General features: G+C 38.7%; 2 protein-coding genes across 2 annotated transcripts; both read left to right on the top strand.

The window, feature by feature from the left end:
• Positions 1-89: 89 nt before the first annotated feature.
• Positions 90-9,292, top strand: LOC139934863 (zinc finger protein 341-like). The gene is made up of 7 exons (XM_071929276.1): positions 90-233; positions 1,758-1,847; positions 2,120-3,009; positions 3,579-3,660; positions 4,956-5,098; positions 5,887-6,086; positions 6,697-9,292. The coding sequence occupies exons 1-7, from the start codon at positions 203-205 to the stop codon at positions 7,904-7,906; spliced, it is 2,646 nt and encodes an 881-aa protein (XP_071785377.1). The 5' UTR covers positions 90-202; the 3' UTR covers positions 7,907-9,292.
• A 324-nt stretch (positions 9,293-9,616) lies between these two features.
• On the top strand, positions 9,617-19,523 carry LOC139935346 (transport and Golgi organization protein 6 homolog). Its single transcript, XM_071929881.1, has 13 exons — positions 9,617-9,683; positions 10,236-11,267; positions 11,861-11,997; positions 12,749-12,911; positions 13,391-13,586; positions 14,019-14,201; positions 14,679-14,802; positions 15,141-15,473; positions 15,819-16,454; positions 16,875-17,022; positions 17,352-17,503; positions 18,098-18,211; positions 18,694-19,523. Exons 1-13 carry the CDS (start codon positions 9,617-9,619, stop codon positions 18,868-18,870), a joined length of 3,462 nt encoding a protein of 1,153 aa, XP_071785982.1. The 3' UTR covers positions 18,871-19,523.
• Positions 19,524-19,637: the final 114 nt, after the last annotated feature.

The raw sequence follows: 19,637 nt of genomic DNA, 5'->3' as shown, positions 1-19,637 counted from the left end.
TTGTTTCATTTCCAGGTTTTGTTTGGGAATTCCGGCTATGTACGAGTCCCCCTCTGGAACTGTAACAGCAACATGTACTGTCTGAAATGTAATGGACTGTGCAGTTTTTGTACATGATCGCGTCCCCTCTGCGCACTGTGTGCTGTTTCTGCCGGTTGTTTTATGAGAGGGGAATTTTTACGTAGATTGAAATACAGACAAAATGGCGCAAGCACTTTTCGACGCGTTGACGGGTAAGTTTGCATTTTAAAACTCTCCTTATTCAAGCATTTATTATAGCCTGAAGATATAAATACTTTAATAATCCATAGGGATCTCTTTATTGATTATTTAATTTTAGGAGAGATGTGCAAGTTGTGTAATTTAGTTGATGAAGTCGGCACCCAAATTTGTCAAGAATTTTGGCTAGGAGCAAAACTGAAATTACAAATCACGAACAGCAGTGTTAAAAAAAAGCTTCGCATAAAAAAAGCTATGAATGTGTGTTTCTAAAAGATATTTCTAGCGAGGTACACTCCATCATTCTAGTTGAGGTAAATTGAAGAGTTTCATGCACATAAATAGCAAGAAAAGAAGAAAACTAAAGTTACTTTTTGAGGGTGAAAAAATGTGTGATTTATTGTTGGAAGAGCGGGCATTCCTGATCTAGCGGGTGTGGAGCCATTCTTGGAAAAGCGATAACATTTTTAGGGAATAGCCAAACGGCTCACAGGCTGTTCCATCAAAACGCATCCATCAACTTAAATTCAACAGCTTTGCATTCCTTTGATGTATTTAGTAAAACAAATTCAGAGGGGGTGTGGGTGGATAGGTTATCAACATTCATCAAACTTTGAAGACGGCGGCAAACTTAAAAGGGAATGACTGATGACAGTGATTGTCATTGTCTTGATTATGTTTTGTGTTGTTAAAAAAAACAAAAAACAGCAATTATCATCACTTATGTTATTATTATTTTGGACAGATAAACAAATCGTTCGAAACTGTTTATCAGTTCAATGGATGAATTTTTGGAATAAATAATTTGTACCTTTCAATCAACCTGTCCAATAATTAATAAACGTTTTAATAACACTAATAGGTGACTTTAAACACTTTAAATACCCCCCCCCCCCCCCAAAGAAAAGAGAGAAAAAATAAAATGAAAAAATAAAGGGGGCCTACAAGAATATTTTTCTTATAAAAATATCCTGTGAAGTTTTCGGAAAATATATTTAAAAAAAAACTACAGTTCATCGCACCTGACCAGAAAATACTGCTAAGTGCTTCTAGACAAATTTCTTTGCTAAGCGAAAGTTGAGTTGGGGCATCAGCAAAACAATGTAAACTTGTAAAACGTGTAAGCATGTATTTTTAGCTGGTAAACCTGTTTCTGTAAAAGCATCTTTTCTGTGATTTAAGAAAGGCTGTGCTTACACAGGCATATCATTGGGCCTTGGGTCCAATTTCAGCTGTTAGTGTTAAGTAGAAAAACTGCTTAGCAAATTTCCTGGCTGAGCAAGAAATGAGCGGGGTACCAGTCGCATCTATAGAAAGTATATGGTATTTTGGCTGGTAAACTATTTTTTTAAGCAAGAGATTTCTGTGCTTAGCAAGTTTTTGTGCTTAAAAGCTTTCTGAAATTGACCTGGCCTTTCTTTTTATTGAACCTTTTTATTGTTTTTATTGAGCGTTTACTTAAATTATTTGTGGGTTATAATGATTGTTTACTTTTATTTGTTGGTTAATGATTGTTTACTATTTACTTTTATTTGTAGGTATGGACAACCAGACAGCCGTTCTGGCTGTCCAGTCCCTCGGACTGCTGGAGGGACAGACTGGTGGCATGCAAGACCCAAATCCAACAGGTATAATATAAATTAGAGACGATTCGTCTACTCCTAAGAAAACCCCTTGAAATTATATGGATCAGTGAATTTATCGGAGCAGAGGAAAAATGGAATCTTGCTTACAAATATAGACGTCTCAAAATGTTAATGAGTGAAAAATTTCTTTTTTAAAAGAAAATTTAACAAAGCAATAGAAAAGAGTACATTTGAAACAAAATCACCTTGTGAAAACTGTGGATTGTTGATTTAACTTTTGTTTTAAAACTCTCTAATTTGTTTTCTTAATTAAGGAATAGAAGAGGATGAATTCAAGTGTGGAAGATGCAAGAAGAACTTCTCCTCGTTGACCAACTTCATGAATCACAAGCGAGAGCAGTGCATGCCTCCAAATCTCACCATCAACATCGCTCGCTCCCAGCCCAGCAACAGTGCCTTCACAGCAACCTTACAACCCAACCGAGGTCTTACGTTCGGCAACATGTCCTCCTCCTCCCTATCGCAAGTCTCGCCGGGTGTCGTCTTGAATGAGGAGGTCCTGATTTCCTCTTTCCACAACGTAGACCAGTTCTCTAACTCCATGTTGCAGTCCACTCCGATCCAGTCTCTGACCGGATCCTACATGTCTCCTCAATCCCAAATTCTCTCCACGAACTCCAACACTCAGCAGACCTACAGCCTGGCTAATTCAACTGTTCATAACAACAATCTGGCAGGCATCACTCTGCAATCCCATAATCAGGTAGGCAATAACATGATGCGGTCTGGTCTGGGCACCCAGTCTACTATCTCCCTCTCGGACGCCGGGCTGACGCAAGATTTGCTGAATAGCGGCGCGACATCCAATCTACATGTACAAGCCCAGGCGCAGCCGCAGACCATCAACATCATATCACCCCAAGCTACCATATCACCACAACCGCAGCAAACTCGCCGTCGTCGATCCACTGCTTCAGGAGGTGAACCCGTCAAGAAAGAACTGCAACGTAAGAAGTGCAGCTACTGCGACAAGTCATTCACCAAGAACTTTGATCTACAGCAGCACATCAGAAGTCATACTGGGGAGAAACCATTCCAGTGTATAGTTTGTGGCAGAGCCTTCGCCCAGAAGTCCAACGTTAAGAAGCACATGCAGACGCACAAAGTATGGCCTGGAGGTAGAGGTGCAACTCTTCCCAAGCAGGTAAGAAGGGGTTTATTGTAAAATGCTTACATTGGTTTTTCCCAGGTGTATTTGGCATGTCGCTGAGCAGTCTAATTCACCAGACCCAAGCTCTGGTGTTGTCAGCAGCAGAGTGGCGGTTCGAATCCCAGTTATGACACTTCTCAAAGAGTTGGGAAGGTAGTGCATTCTGCGCTACCAGCCAGGCTCCTAGTGGATGGTACTCATGTCTTCATAAGTCTTATAGCGCACGTTTCTACCAAACAAGGTACTCAAGGGGCTTTTTTGAAAGAGTGGACTGTGAAGGGACTGGATGGGTGGCAGATGGTTTTGGTCGATAGCCCAAATCAGTTAATGTGTGTCCTTGTGATGTTAGGCGGTCTCTAATGAAAGAATATATAAAAAAAGAACATAATATGAAGGACAAGCTATATAATTGCATTAGCCTATTCCCTAAAGCCAAACATTTTCCAAGACAGTTTGTTTACAAAGTTGAACCTATACCCAGTCTAGGAAAATGCTGTAAAACAAAGACAAATTACTTATACTGTTATAGGCCTGATGCAATCCTATTATTGTAACAATTGCAGCCAATTACAAAACTTCCAGGACGACAGGATGAAGATGGTGATGATCAAAGCAAGGAACAAGAACCCACATCAAATGATGACGGTACGTATAATATATCTCTCTCTCTAGTAGACATGGGCGTTTGCCCGTGGTTTTCTCAAATTGTAGCCCGCCAGAATCACTGGTACCGCTCCTAACACAGCTCGTCTTTCCAGTGCTGCTGCTTTGAGTTTGATGGTTATGTGTAAACAGTGGGTGCGTTCGTTTAGCTTCCCTTGGTCGACCCCGGTCTGCCCCGGTACATTCGAATAGCTTTGACGGGGCTCACCTGGGTCAGCCCCCAGTGCTCTGCTTGTGAAGTGGGTCACTTGGGGGTGACCTGAGGTGCATGCTGTCACCACGAGAGGGCGAGTGTGATCGTTCGATTAGCTCTTGTCAGGGGCTTACCCGGGTGAGCACCGCGAGGTAGACCCAGGGAAGCTAAACGAACGCACCCTCTATTAACAAGCAGCTTGTGCATTGAGCCTTTTTGAATACACCTGTCCTTTCAGGAAAAATTTTTCTACCTGGAGTAGTATCTTCCACAAAGCATACAAATAATTATCGGCTCAATGCACAAGCTTGCTCAGGGAACGGTAACCTTACAAGCTTTTCTTCTTTATGGATCCCTCCACAGTTGCATGTACATGCTTATTATTCATTTTAATTAGTGTTAGCAAACAACTACTTATTTCTTATCCTCCAATTTGCATTGCCTTTGATTTGATTTTGATAGTGATTTTATACTGTAGAAACAAACGGATTGATGATTGATTGACTGATTTTTAAATAACAATGGGAAAAGTGTTATAACTAGGAAATGAAATAACCAGTATGATGCCATGCAGGAACGATTTATTTGGAGGTAGATTGTGGTAGCCTTCTCTACAGCCAAACAGTTTTTTACTGTGGAAGAAAAGATCTCACGCCTTACTTGACACAGTGTATTTTTCTGTACAATACAAAACAAATTCTATGAAGCTAAAGGCAGGGTATACTTCTGGAAATTTTCAAAGACAAGTATCCTTGGTGTGCTCCAACATACATAAAACAACTGACCTGTAAAACTTTTGGCTAAATTGATCTTAGAAGTTGCAAGAAAATAATGAAAGAAAAAAGCCCACACCCTAGTTGCATAGAACACATGTAGTGTGCTTTCAGGTGCCTGAGAAAGGCCTCATGCCATAATAGTGCAATACTCTGAAGGGTGTCGTTTCTAACAACATTTTATAACATCAACAGCTCTCCAGTGCTTTTTACAAAGTAAGTTTTCATGGTCATTTATTTTTTGGAGTAACTACCATTGTATTTTATACCTTCCTTTAAAGTGTTTTTTATTGACTTTTGTTCACATCCAGAGGGAGGTAACACTCGCATTGCGACCACAGAAGATGGGCAGGAGTTGCTGATTGATAGCTCCTATGTGTGTCAGTACTGTGGGAAGAAATTGAAGACATATTACCAACTCAAGACACACATGACCATCCATAAGAATGAGCAGGTAAGAATAGGAATTTGTTTGTAAATTGTTTAGTTCAAAATATTACTTGTAACATGGAAAGTACTTCATGGATTAGTACCAGGCTATCTCAATGAACTTATTTCACGATACCTTCCCCAACGCAGCCTGAGATCATCAAACAAGTGTCTTCTTGTGACACCGAGGACACACACCTCTTATGGTAATAGGGCTTTTTCATCTGCTGCACCAGCCTTCTGGAATACTCTACCAATAGGCATTCACACAGCTTCATCCTTAGATACATTTAAATTGCAACTGAAGACCTATTTGTCATTACCACGCAGTGAAGACCGGGTACTCGCACTGTTATTCCCTAATTATTATGATCTTCCCATCAAGGGAACTCGGCAAACTCAGACAAGGGGATATACACACCAAGCTGGCAAGAGCCAATCTATCTCATACAAAGATTGGTTTAACATCTATGATTATGAATTGCACAAATCAAGAAATTGTGATTCATTAATAGGCCAAAAAGACTTATTCTAGTAATTGTGAATTGAGCGATTTGGTCTGTAGGATTCAAACCCACAACCTTGTTATTGACAAATTCGCACAGGAAGACTATTCCATGGAAGCAGACACATAGGTAACCTATTCCAGCAAAGTGGGAGGAGCGTCAGCATTTTCCTGATCTAAAGAGCTTTTTCAAATACAGTACCCCAGAGAATTGAAGTAGCCTTTTATGAATGCAAACTAAAGAGGTCTGATGCACATAGGGGCTTTGAAACCCAATTTGACCCCAAGTGTGATTATCATTGTTGCAGGTGTACAAGTGCGTTCTGAAATCCTGCAACACAACCTACAAGGATCTGGATTCTTTCTTGGAGCACACTAAAGCTCATGAGAGTGAGATGTCATACCGATGTCATCTATGCAGTAAACACTTCCCATCGTTGTATGAGCTCGGTGTTCATCAGTACTCACATAGTCTATATCCCAACCAAGGACCAAGGCAACATCAGAAGTAAGAATACTTATAATAACAGCACAATAACAATAACAACACAGCATTTGAAGAATTAGATAATGTGATTAATGTGATAATGAATTTATCTTCAAGAAAACTTGACACTCAGCTTATTGCAGCACATGGTGTTTGAATATCTGTACATTTTGTGTATAGCTTAAAATATGTATAGTTACAGTCAGCACAATCTGCATGGTGTGATATGGGTCATGCAATAAAGGTTTATATTACACCTCTTATTGCTGTGGGTCAGCCATTCAGAATCGATGGTTCGAGGATGCTTGAAGATAATGTCTGCTGTCAATACAGACACACATTTATTCAAAGAAGAAGAAGATGCAAGATGGAGTTGATACTTTCAGGGTTTTTTTCATTGCACTGTTCCAAAGAAAGTAACAAATTCGTTCTAGCCACACCAGTTGACAAAACACCATACAAATCACCATTTCAAAAACTGTCTAATATGATTGGTTTTAACCAATAACTGTCTGATTGACTGAAACAGTTATTGGTGACAGCCGCAAAAACGCACACCAAGTTGGAAATGTTCAAAGGATAATAGGCTTTGGTAACTGTATATTCATGAGTGTCACATTTTGTTTTACAGGGAGTATCGCTGCAATAAATGCATGAACCGTTATTCAACCCCGGAGGCCTTAGAACACCACTTAGCAACAACAACCCATCACTACGGCTGCCCACACTGTAAGAAGGTCTTCCCGTGTGAACGGTATCTCCGCCGCCATCTCCCAACCCACAGCGCTCATGGGCAGTTCACATGCCACGTCTGTCAGAAATCCTTCAAGACTGATCACTATCTTAAATCTCATTTGCTGATACACAGCGGGGATAAACCGTACAAGTGTGATGCTTGTGAGAAGACGTTCAACCGCCCGGATAAGCTAAAGAGACATAACCTCACTCACGATCCTGTCAAGAAACTCAAATGTCCGTTCCGCTCGTTGACTGGATGTGAGAAGATGTTCAACCGTCCCGATAAACTCAAAGCACATATCATATCACATAGCGGCATCAAGCCCTTTAAGTGTCCTCAGTGTTTCAAGTGTTTCAGCCGACGCCCCAATTTGGCGGAGCATATGCGAATTCATACCGATGACTATACCATTCGTTGTAAAGTATGTAATAAAGGATTCGCCCGTGAGAAATATAAGAATGCTCACAATTGTCCCAGATGGGCACAAACAAGGGAAGCACTGAAATCTAATATAGAATGTGACATGAATGAATCTGTCCTTGGTGATTTGTCAAACGAAGCTTTGAAACAAACTGAATCCAGTCTTGATGCAAATACCACATCCCACAATGTTTCCAAACATCATGAGAGAGCTGAAGAAGTACATCCAGTTCTCTTAACCAAGACGAGGCAAGTCAGACTAAGGCACTCTGGTTTCTCTAAGAAGGTTCATATGCTTGACGACACAGTCACGAGGGAGGCTCCGAGGAGTAGAAGAGGGCGTGGTGGAACAAGAGGCAGGCCAAGACGTATCACTCAAAAGAGAAAAATCCCAAATCGCTCTACGGAGGATATTGAGAGGGACTTGGAGGCTATCAGGTCTGGCTTGGAGGAACAGCAACGGCAGGAGATGGAGAGACAGAAAGCCAACCAGGAATCCGCAGAGCATCAACAAGATGAGGATCTGATGGCCGGAAGCTCTCGGATGATAACGATCATGGTGACCCCTGACCAGGAGGTGGTCAGTGTCACATCGGGAGAGACGGTCACTTTAAAACAGCAACAGCAGCCAACTATTAACTCTACTGCCATTGCACTTCTTAATATGGGACAGATGAGCTAACAGACCAGTAAAATGACCAGTGAAGCTAACTGGTTCTGCTGGCCAGTGCACTAAAAAAGTAAAGGATAAACCTGTGGCCCCAACTTGTCTCTCTCCAATAAAATAAAAACAAAAACGTTTTCTAAAGGTAAAAATTAAACATTAGAATAGATGTCTTTGTAGTTTCATGGCTTAGAGATTGCCCCATTTCCTAATTGGAAAGTTTCTATTTAGTTGGGTGTAATATTGACCTGGTGTAATATTGAACTTGTTGATCCATTAACCTGGGTGTAATATTGACCTTGGTGTTTTATTGACCTGGGGGTAATATTGACCTTGGCGTAATATTGACCTAGTTCAATATTATACACATATTGACTGGCAACGAGGTAACTAGTATACGTCTATTCCCCCGAGGGACTCTGAGTGACCATATAAGGGACCTATCCGAGGCAGAAGGCCGCCGGAAATAGGCCCCTCTTCTGGTCACTCACAGGCCCAAGGGGGAATAGACGTACATTAGTTACCGAATCATCCCAGTCAATATGTGTTTTAATAATATTGACCTGGGCGTAATATTGACCTTGGTGTAATGTTATCCTGGGTGCAATATCGTCCTTTGTTCATTTGATTCACTCAATTTTTCTTTACTGAAATATCAAAATAATGAACAAAATCAGTGGTTTTTTTTTTATGGATTTTGATCAGACATGCCAAATTTAGCCACTATATCATGGTTCCCTACAAATTTGTAATGCAATTAAAAATGTCTTTTAGGCAAATCTTTGTTATGTGGACTTTATTCTTGATCTATAACGGGCATCTGTGACATATGGATTTGCTAATTAACCATGAAGTTATTTAATCTTGTGAAATTTAGATTTGATTGTTAGAACTATAATAGGACAAATCTTTGCCAAAGTGATATTTATTTTTTTACAAAGTTTCAGTGGAAGACATCTTTTTATTTGTACAGCTTTATATGTTTTAAAGAGTAGACGTAAGATTGCTCAGAAGATTACATCAATTTACATCTTTTAGCTTTCAATCGTCACACACCATGCAACAAACATGTGAAAATGTTCATCAAATTCAGTGATCACAGTAAAAAAGGGGCTTTCTTGTTGTTAAGGAGTTTGAGCTTGTATACTTAAGGTTTATTTTGATTGCAACAATTGAAACAAGCAGCATTATTGAGTAAGGTTTTCAAATCTATTTGTGTTTCATATTGAAATATTTCTCTGGAGGATTGGTACTGCAGTGCTATGACTTTTTAAATCAGTCAGCTTTCATTGAAAGTAACTAATTTCCCCCTGAAAACTTTGTCTTCTAATAGGTTTGTTTTCATTTATTGAATAATGTATACATGTATGAAGTGTTTGAAAATTATATCAATCAAAATAAAAGGTCCAGAATGTTGTATTCAGAAGAAAGCTGTTGTGTTGTTTTATTTTGGTGTATAATTAAAAAGTCAATATAAAACCTGATGTTGCAACAATAATTTTAACACCTGTTTGCATCTTAGATTTTTATTTTTTGTGCCCATTATTTTATACAAATTAACTAGAATTTATAAGCAAATTATTTCCAGAAAAACACCGGAATAATTTTTGGGAAATTGGATGCATTATTTAGTAAAAATGGACAAATTTAACACAGAAAGTTACTTTAATGGAATTGATGACAAGCGCCCTCTTGGGAATGATGAACGCCATGTTATCAATTTCCAAGATGGCTGCGCCCATGGAGTTTCATGCAGCGATTCAAGTGTTGGTTTCGCCACCTTCAAAACCACCGGGTATGTAAGAAAAAACACATTATAGAAGCTGAATTATTGTTCATTAGTTCCTCTAGTGTTTATTTGAACATTTCAGCAAGTTCCTTAGTTCCTTTTTCAATATATTGCACGGTTCGCTACCCGGCCCTGACTCTATTTCTTCTGCCTGTGACCAGTGCTGACTCGGAATCTTTATTGGATCTGAACACAGGGATTTTATTATTCTGGAATCACAAATTAAATGAGAAGAGACTAGAATCAAAATGAGAACACATTTTTCTGTATCTACCTCCATGGTTTTATCATTTAACTGTTTTATTTGAGATATATCTCTCTATACAATTTAGGACATTACAATATCTCACAGTCCCACACTGTTTCAAAATGTATTTTCAAGCAATAATATAATATTGGTTTAAAAGTAAATGTAAATAAAACCTCAGCTCAGTTGTTCACACAAATTTTTCAGTTGCTGTGAGTTTATGTTTTCAAAATCTGTCATGTTTTTATTGAAATCCATCTTGTTCTTTTACATCTTTATGAAAATAAAAACCCTTTTCAATTTTACTGCAGAATGTGCGACTGAAAGCACAGCGACCCCATGTGATGATGGAACAAGGTTTGACCTTTCGCTCAAGTCAACTCTTGAAAAACTACACCAAGTGCTTGCGAGTGATAAGAGATGTTGTAACCTCTCCTTTACACTTGAGTCAGTTATCACAGACTGGAGGGGAAGACTAGTAGAATGCAAAGACATACGCTGGTTGTACACAGAGCACTGTATGGTTCTGTTACAAGGCCTAAAAGATTCTGTCGCTATTCAGATGGTGGAGTTTAAAAAGGAACAGGGAAAGACAAAACTTGAGAAACCGGGTCCTCATACGGCTCCCGCTCTTTCCCCGGACACGTTCAGTGTAGGGCAGCAGAAAAATCTCATGACGCTGTTGCAGTTTATAGTTTGTCTTGGACTGGTACCAAACCTTCAGAAGGGCATCGGAATTCCAATGGAGAAGAGGTCAGGGTTCGGGCAGATATTAATTGGCAGAGAGTCTGTGCTGAATCCGGAGAGACTGAAGCAGGTAGTGAAGGTACTCTTAGAATGTGTTGAACAGCCTTCTATTGGAGGTTTAATTCTAACAAGACATTTAGGAGATCTCCTAGCATCTCTTCTTCAGATCTCTCATTCTGAAAAACTGTCTCAAACGAAAGATAACAATACAACCGACCAGGCAAAAGATGTAGCAGAACCAACTCAAAGAAGGGAAAACAAAGATTCACTTGTTCTTTCTGAAAACTCAAAGGATGTCGAGTTCTTTCAAAATCAGTTGAAGCGCCTTCTGCAGAGAGCCTACCAACCTCTAGTGATCAGAGAGCTTCTATTCTTACAAGGAGGTCCAGGAGATGAAAGAACAGGAACGGCAAAGACAAACCCAAAGAGTGCCTCTCAGAGAAGCCAGAACCCAAAGAGTGGCTCTCAAAGAAGCCAGAACCCGCTCCCACGAGCACCGCAGTGGCTGGAGAAGGAGTGTGGAAGGCTTTTGACAGAACGTCTGATAAAGCCCAAAGGAATCCAATGGGTGCTTCGAGGACTGCTTGATGTTGGAGGTAGGATCAAATGTAGAATGTTGCTGTGATTCAAATGTGTATCTTTTAAGTCTGCTTCCCATAAAAAAAACTACCTCTTACTCCTGAAAGAACTCCAAAGCCAGAATGACGAAATACAAAATTTAAAAAAACTAATAGTTATAATAACAATAATTGTGCTTGAGGCTAATCATTCTTACTTGCAGCTAAGAAGCTAAATTGTGAAGAATGCAGCAACAACTTTCAAGAAGCAACGTATAACAAACAACTGAGTACATTTGAGATCTAAAGTGTTTGATTTTTTTGGAGAGAGGAAACCTGTGTGGTACAGAAGAGAACCAACACACAACTCTACTCGCATATAAGACTTTTGCTAGAAATGGCCTTTGTGGGGGGAGGCCAGCACTTTTCGCACAAACCAACTGTCCTACCCAAACAAAAACCAAATAACTGAAGAAAAAAAAAGGACAAACAAACCCTAAGTAACACATGACAAAATCATCTTGACTTGCTTAATCAGTAACTCCATGTATAATCAGAGGTATATTATTCTCCAGGGTTGATTTTCTGATTCTTATCTTCTGAACCTTCCTCATGTTTGTTGTTACTGTCAGGAGGAGGATCAGCAGCAGCGAATGCATCAGCTACCACAGATAACTGGAGGAAATGTGACGCAGTGTCTCATCTGATAACCAACTGTCCTCTTCAAGACATTACAGTGGATCAATACTACAAGCTTGTCTGTCCACAGGTAAGATTCAATAGCACTCAACTAATCGGTACAACTTAATTGAGTCGTGGTGGTTTGGATTTGCTGATTTCTTTAGGATCACATTCTTTAACCCTGCGACAGCAGCGATGGAATTAGTAAGTACTACAAAAAATGCCATAGGGCACAACAACACTGTTGTCCAACAGGGCCCAATTTCATAGAGCTGCTAAGCACAAAAATTTGCTTAGCATGAAATTTCTTCCTTGACAAAAACAGGATTACCAACCAAGTTTTCATTTGTTGCACATTGCTTGTTACTGGTATTCAGCTGTTGTTTGCAAATCCTAAAAATCATAAGGAAATTTGGTTGGTAATCCTGTTTTTATCAAGGGTAAAATTTCATTGTTTTCAAATTTTTGTGCTGAGCAGCTGTTTGCGATTGGGCCCAGTACTCTGGGGAATCAAAGCTAATGATCTTTATTGATATTGAAAGTTTAGTAAAAAAAGACATGTAGGCCATCAGAGGAGGAAAAGTAGTGATTTACAAAATGGATCTTGTGTTTTTTTTAACTTTTTGTTTAACAGCTGTGATTGTACTCAACAATTACATCGCCATTAAGTTACCTAGCAGCGTAGTTGTTGCAGGTTCTGTAAATTTAAACAAATGAGTGATTTCATTAATTAATAACTTACCAATAGTTCAGTTGGAACAGAGATAAGATATTTAAACTTTAATTTGATTTATTAATTTTGAATAAAAAAACTAAACTATAAATTCTGATATGATTAGATCCTGGAGCTTCTTCACTTCAAAGATAAGCTGCTTCTAAAACAGGTTCTTCGTGTTGCCCAGAGCTGCATCGTTACCATGACAACTAGGCATCCTCAGCTTGCAAACACTTTCCTGATTAGTCCAGTACTGGAGCCCCTGCTTGCCACACTGCATGAAAGAGGTTTGTTCAGAAAATCAGATTACCAAATGACACAAGGTGTGTTAAAGCATTGTATACTCTGTTGCTTTTATGAGCCACGCGAGAAAGCACTGATTATACAGTGTTCATCAAAGCCAGAATAACATTCTATATCCACAATTCGCCTGGGTAACTGACTACATGTAGTCTTGAAATTGCGGTTTACCAAAGATATCTGCTCTAAAAAAGTTGTTTTACCAAAGAAGAAAACAATTGGCCACCACATTTACAATTTGTTTGTTTTAAAATTCAACCACCAATTTGACTAACTAAACCAAATCCAATTTGTCATACTATGACCAAAATTGGATTTGGATAGATTGGAAAGATGTTTAAAAAGTAATCCTTTCGTAATCTTAGCAAGTATTGATTTTATTTTGACAAAATGCATACAAAATGTAAATATTATATGATATATCTGCATTTTGATCAATGCTTATGAAATCCTGTGTTTATTTCAGCACCAGCATCAGCAGAAGATGGCGGTCCGTTTGTTCTTGTGGACGAGCCTACACTGACTCAATGCATTGAAGACGTTCATCATATCTTCATTGGATTACCAGATCCGAGCCCCTGTCTCCTTAAGATGTTGCAACCAGTTGTTCATCCCATGTTTAAACTTCTCTGCTTTGCAAAGCAAGGGGTCTGTAATCTCAGGTACGTTGATTCAAGAAGTGTCTTAAGCGAAGAAGGGCTTGAGAAAAGTTTTGTTGTTGTGCTGAGTTTGGTAAACTTCAATGTATTAAAGGGAACATAAGGGTTTTTGGGACCATTCGATTTTTTGTCATAAATGTAGATAGATACATACATGTACAATCAAACTAACCTGTGAAAATTTCATTTCAAAAGCAGTTAGCGATTTTGAGCTATCACTGAAAATCTAGAGCGTTTATGTCCATGCAGGAAGAATAATCCGTAATCAGAGTAAAAACAGTAATCACCTCTGAAAAATAAAATGCTCCGTGGATCACTGAGGTAGGCATAGTTTTAAACCATATCGTTCAAAGCAGTCAATTTTTTTTCCATTTTTTCTTTTCATGGTCAGTTTTGTGAGTTGCTACAAGTGCTTTATGTTATCTCTTTTCTCAGGTCCAAGATTGAAGAAATTCTTCTCTACTTTTTCTGCAACTCTGAGCATCAGACCACTCTGGAATATCTTGGAAATATATCCTTCCTACAGCGTGATTCCCAGACTGAGAGTGTGCATCGTGGCATTGCATTCACGCCTGGTTCTGAAGGTGGTGCTGTTGTCATGTTCAGGCAAAATATCAGGTTTGTCCTAATCAACTTCTTCTTCCCCTCCCCCTTTTAGCCCCTTTCAGCCCTGGGATTGTTGTTTTACCCCGTGCTTATCCAGGCGCATTTTCACATTGTGTCTTTCCACTGGGTTCTGGTTGCACATGTCAGGCCATAAACAATTTTGGTTTCATTTATGCTGTAGGTTCTTTTGGTTTGGTTAGCAGTTTGCAAAAGCTAATTCAATTTTTTCATATAATATTTCCATTCACAAAAGCAATATAGGTAATAGATCCATGATAATTTCTTACACTCTGGTACACAATGTTTGATCTAATACCGTTCAAATTATTGTTTTTGTAAAAAGATTTTTTTTTTACTCCCACAAATATTGACTCAATATTTTTAATTGTCATCTGCTAAGAATCCAATGTGAATTCAAGACTATTCCTGTCACTTTAACTTCTTTTTGTTTGTGTTTTAATGTTTTCTGGGGTTTATTCTCAACTTCAGAGCTGAAGAGCAGTTTGCAGACAGTCTGATGTCTCAGGAGCTTACTGCAGCGACTGTCTTTGATCTACTCCAGAAACTGAAGATTAAGGGACTTGCTGGAGATTTCTTCATTTTAGTCTTGAAAGTAAGTATTCAACTTCAGCTAATAAGTCTTTAAGACTATATTTGACTATCCTCCCCAATCAATAATCTTCAAAGTACGTTTAATTGCCCTTCAAATGTTTGCTGATAAACACAAGTATCAGTGGTCAAATTTTTGAATGCCTGGATTAAAAGTTATAATTTTAATTAAATAATTTGGGGTAAAACAAGGACAAATTTACCAGAGCGGGATTTGAACCAACAACTCTGGATTAAAGTGGCGGCACTCCACCAACTGATCTATCTAGCCCTATGATGGTGGTCTCCCTATTTTGTCAATGTCTTTGGTAATTTGTCCATTTATTTTGTTTTGTTTATAAGGAGTTAACTTCAATCACTTCAAGACCATCATCCAAAGATACCCAAGATCCTGACCCTTCTCGCATCCTCCTCAACATAGAAGAGACTCAAGACACTCAAGTCACTCATATACAGCACTCTCTTCAAGTCCTTGCCATCTTGTCTAAGCTCTGCGAGGATCTTGGGCCCGCTGTCTTAGAGAATACTTCACAGATGTTGGAGTTTGCTCGTGCGACGTTGGATCGTGCTGCATCGTCGTTGGATTGCCAGGGGGAAACGTGCGATGTGTTTGAAACCGAGACGTTGACACTTGCCCTTGGATTGGTATCGGCAATACTGCGTGGAGATTTAGAGGTATGTAACATTTGTCTGACACTGGGTTTCTCACTGGTTTTTTTTCCCTGGTTTTAGTGCCAAGTATGCAAGCCAAAATGTATGCGACTGGTTAGAATTTTGTGTTTGAGAACAAATTCAAGAACAGCAGGCCTGAAGTACAGAGAGACCACCAAGGCTATGGCCACTGGTGCCCCTTTGAAAAGTTTTTTTTGGACTTTAAGACTTTCTAATGCAAGTGCTCTTTGCAAAGTGAAAATGACCTTGCCCTCTCGAAGAAGAAATTCCAGTCCTGTATGATTGTTAAGAAATCAGAGTCGGAGTGAACAGGTACTTAAAAGTTGTCAATTTTTCTTTTGTGAACAGAAAAAGGTTACTTCAGAAAACCGTGAATCCCTCATGAACCTTCTGCCATCACTGGAGAAAATATCACATGACCACCCAATAGAGCCTCTCCAGAGAACAGCAACTGACCTCCGCATCGCCATAGCAACCCACGGTGCTGTCTGGTCGGAATCGATGAAGGAAGCAACTGAGGATTTAAAGTCAAAGCTCACAATGGACAGAGAAAAAGTTTCTAAGATAGAAGATCGGACTAAGAAAAATGCTGGAGACAATTTGCTAAGCAAGGAAGACCCTGTTACTCCCACAGAAAAAAGGAATGTCCAGATAGATAGAAATCTTATTTACGAGGATGGTGCTTCACGTCCTGGAGTTGAAGCCAATGCAGAGTCTTCCAGAACAGCAATGAGTGAGAAAAGACCAAACTCGTCGGTTTCACAACACAGCGACGAAGAGCCAGCTATCAGTAAGAACTTTGATGAGGCTTTTCAAGAACTCTTCGATCCTCTTTTGCCGACGAGAGGCCACGCCCTGAGGGTCCTTGGGAAGCTCCTGCTGGCCAGAGACCCCAAGGCTATGCAGAAGACGGATATGCTGCTGGGAATATTTGTTGAGAATCTTAATCATGAAGATTCTTATATCTATCTCTCTGCCATTCAGGTAAAACAAAATTAACACTAATTTTTAATGTATTTCATTGGCAAATAGAATTAAAAGAATTTATTATACTCTTTTTTGAAAATCTGGGCTCAATTGGTCATTGAAGTTGCAAGAAAATAATGTAAGATAAAAACACCGTTTTTGCACAACTTTGTTTGCTTTCAGATGCATAATAAAAGGCTTCAGTATTTGAGTTGAGAAATTACCTCCTTCTCAAAAACTACGTTACTTCAGAGGGAGCTGTTTCTCTTAATGTTTTATACTATCAACAGCTCTCCTTTGCTTGTTACCAAGTCGGTTGTTATGCTAACAATTATTTTGAGTAGCTCTGTGAAATTGGGCTCTGGTTTTAAAAGCAAATCCAAAATTGTATGCAAAGTAGAAGAGTTATTGTCTAAAATGTCTTCCTTTTTATCCCAGGCCCTTTCATGTGTAGCAGATGCGTTTCCAGAAAGAGTCATTCCACATCTTTGTGAGGAGTTTGTTGGTGGCAAGAAGAAAGTGAAAAGAGAAGTAGAGACAAGAGTCAAACTCGGAGAAGCTCTAGTTAGAGCCATAAGATCACTTGGTTAGTTCCTTGAACAATTTAGTCTTCAAATTTAAAATCTTTTCCCCAAAGTTCTTAGAATTTTGTTCACTGTTGCCTTCTACTTGGATGTTATCTTTTGTTACCATTGTATAAAGTGTCACATTGGATATCGTTAAAAATTTGACTGAAATTCTGATTAGCAATTGTAGTCTAATATCACTTTTTGCCCAATTCAATCAAACACATTTGATATACAGATAAATGAATTCCCAAACTCTTCTGGAAACTCTGGGTTTACAAGAAGGTACAATTTTAGATATCGGCCTGCGATTATTAAAAAAACATTTATTGTTATTTTATTATGATAGGTGAGCTGGTACCCCGCTATGCAAACACGTTACTGGGTACATTCTTACAAGGAGCGCAGGACACCGATGCTGTGATCAGGGCGAGCAGTTTGTCCAACATGGCTGATGTCTGTAAACTGTTACGATTCTCACTTGGTCCAAATCTTCATGAGGTATGAACAAAAGTAGTATTCAAATTGAAATAAACCTGAACAGTTTACCAACACAATTGCAAGAGAGACGCAATTTTAAATATTACCCTTTTGATTGTTTTTCATCTTTTACATTTGCATATCTTGAGAAATAATTCTACATAGAGAACAAAGACATTGACTAAATAGGGAAATCACCAACAGAAGGCTAGATAGCCCAGTTGGTAGAGCGCCAGCTTGTTAAATTGGAGGTCGTTAGTCCAAGTCCTGCTCTAGTCAATCTGTTTTGTTCAAACCCAAGTCATGAGACGTAAACTTGTCAACATTTTCTTGATTAGAGTTGTGGTTTTAAGATAAACCAGAGGTGGGATTAGTATTGATTTTACGAGGTTTCAGATCTTACTTTGCAAATCATGTTTTTTACATAAGTTTTTTGCTATTTAACCAAAGGTATCAGATAGCGAAGACATTAGAACTCTTCAAGTCAAAATCGTTTTGGCTTTTGTTGTTTGTCAAAATCAGTAAAACAAATGTTAGAGATTAAGAGGGAAAAATAAAGACAAATTATGAATTGTGAAATTTTTAAATCTGCTCATTTTTGCTTTTAAAAAACAGGTTCTGAACTGCCTGATGACCATCCTGAAGAGTGACCCCCAGGTTGAGGTCAGAAGGTCATGTGTTCTTGTACTCACCCTCCTTCTCAGGGGACTTGGGAAGGATGCATTGAAGGTATGAGGCTTTTGAGCCAGGCCATCAGTTGTATGTAACAGATACATTTGTTTACCATGGGATAATACTGTTATTAAGGCCTAGTTGGTTTTTAGCAAAGGGCACTACCATCGGATATTCTGAAAGTCTATAAGAATGCTTTGAATGGGCACCAAGTCCAGGATTAGGAGAGGGGCAGGAGGCCTTAGTGTCGGGGCCTTCATGGATAATTTGGGGTGGATTCGAACCCATGGCATTTGTTTTACTAGAGAAGATAAATACTACCAGACCACCAAGCTAGAGGCGGTTCAAATCCTATGTGTTGCGGGGTAAAAACACATTTTTTGCAAAAATTCTTAACTTAATTTCTGCTAATTTTAATCCATTAGTCTCTGAAGAATCTGAAAAATGTTCTTAGAATTTAGGAAAAAGAAACATGATAATTTTCAAAAAGAAAATGTAATTTATTTTAAAAATGTACTTTGTTATGATATTGATTTCAGGTTCTTGAAAATGTTATGAGGGACATCTACCGCGGTCTGAAGTTGGCGCTAAGCATCGAGAAAGATGACGTAATCCGTTTACATTGCCAGCTAGCTCTGGAAGAAATTGATACAGTTATGAGAGACTTCATGTTCCCAAAACAAACCCTGACAAAGAAGATCACCGTGTTGCCATGACAACAACACCAACAACAACAACATAATTTAATATAAATAAGCAACCTACTTAAGTCTGAATTCTGATTGTTTTGCCCTCGGAAAATCAGACAAGTTATGATTAAGTAGCTTTAAAGATGTGCTCATTTGGTCAGCCCTCGAACTTGATAAAATGTTTCAACATTTTTCTGAGGAACAAGTATCATGCCTGTAAAGTAGTCATTGTTAGAATGTTCTTTTCCTTAAGCCCTCCACGTTTGACAGGAGCGAAATGAATAAAGTATTCTTAAATCAGCTCCTAGGTGCAGCCAGAAGCTGGCCCAATAGTGGCCCAACAGTCTGTATATGATTGTCAAAATGCCTTTAATATTCTTTTTTTTTGCAATTGGGAAACAATTTTTATAAAGGATATTTTAGCAATTTCTGTAAAATGTAAAAACTTTTGCCTTTTTTTATTTAGGGTCAATGACGTTTATGTTAGAAGCTGTTTTTCTTGGAGGCAGAATTTTTGAAGTGATTTAACAGTGTGGTTGAAGAAAACAAAACGTATATCAATGTTTTAATAAGGAACCCCAGAGTTATACATTGCATGCCCAAAACAACACATGAAATATTTGAATTATTTGTAACTGATAAACAATTGTATATTTCCGAATAAAATATTCAGGCCCGCATCAAAGCATACGTGAATTCTTTTCTTGTCCATTAATATCTAAGATTGTATGTTTAAAAAAAGCTCCTTACATAAAACAGTATAAGCTGAAAACAAAAGAAGGATCAAGTAGTTT

Source organism: Asterias amurensis, chromosome 3 (assembly GCF_032118995.1).
Source record: "Asterias amurensis chromosome 3, ASM3211899v1".
NCBI classification, from domain to species: Eukaryota; Metazoa; Echinodermata; class Asteroidea; order Forcipulatida; family Asteriidae; genus Asterias; species Asterias amurensis.
Note: the sequence above shows the minus strand (reverse complement) of the source record. Positions and strands in the feature narration are given on the sequence as shown.

Bases quoted from the DNA above. Each gene is read 5' to 3' on its own strand.
- LOC139935346 (XM_071929881.1), top strand. From the start codon at position 9,617: ATGGCTGCGCCCATGGAGTTTCATGCAGCGATTCAAGTGTTGGTTTCG. The intron at 14,202-14,678 runs GTTTGTCCTAAT...TCTCAACTTCAG, and splicing joins ATGTTCAGGCAAAATATCAG to AGCTGAAGAGCAGTTTGCAG. The intron at 17,504-18,097 runs GTATGAACAAAA...TTTAAAAAACAG, and splicing joins TTGGTCCAAATCTTCATGAG to GTTCTGAACTGCCTGATGAC.
- LOC139934863 (XM_071929276.1), top strand. From the start codon at position 203: ATGGCGCAAGCACTTTTCGACGCGTTGACGG. The intron at 3,010-3,578 runs GTAAGAAGGGGT...TAACAATTGCAG, and splicing joins GTGCAACTCTTCCCAAGCAG to CCAATTACAAAACTTCCAGG. The intron at 6,087-6,696 runs GTAAGAATACTT...TTTGTTTTACAG, and splicing joins GGACCAAGGCAACATCAGAA to GGAGTATCGCTGCAATAAAT.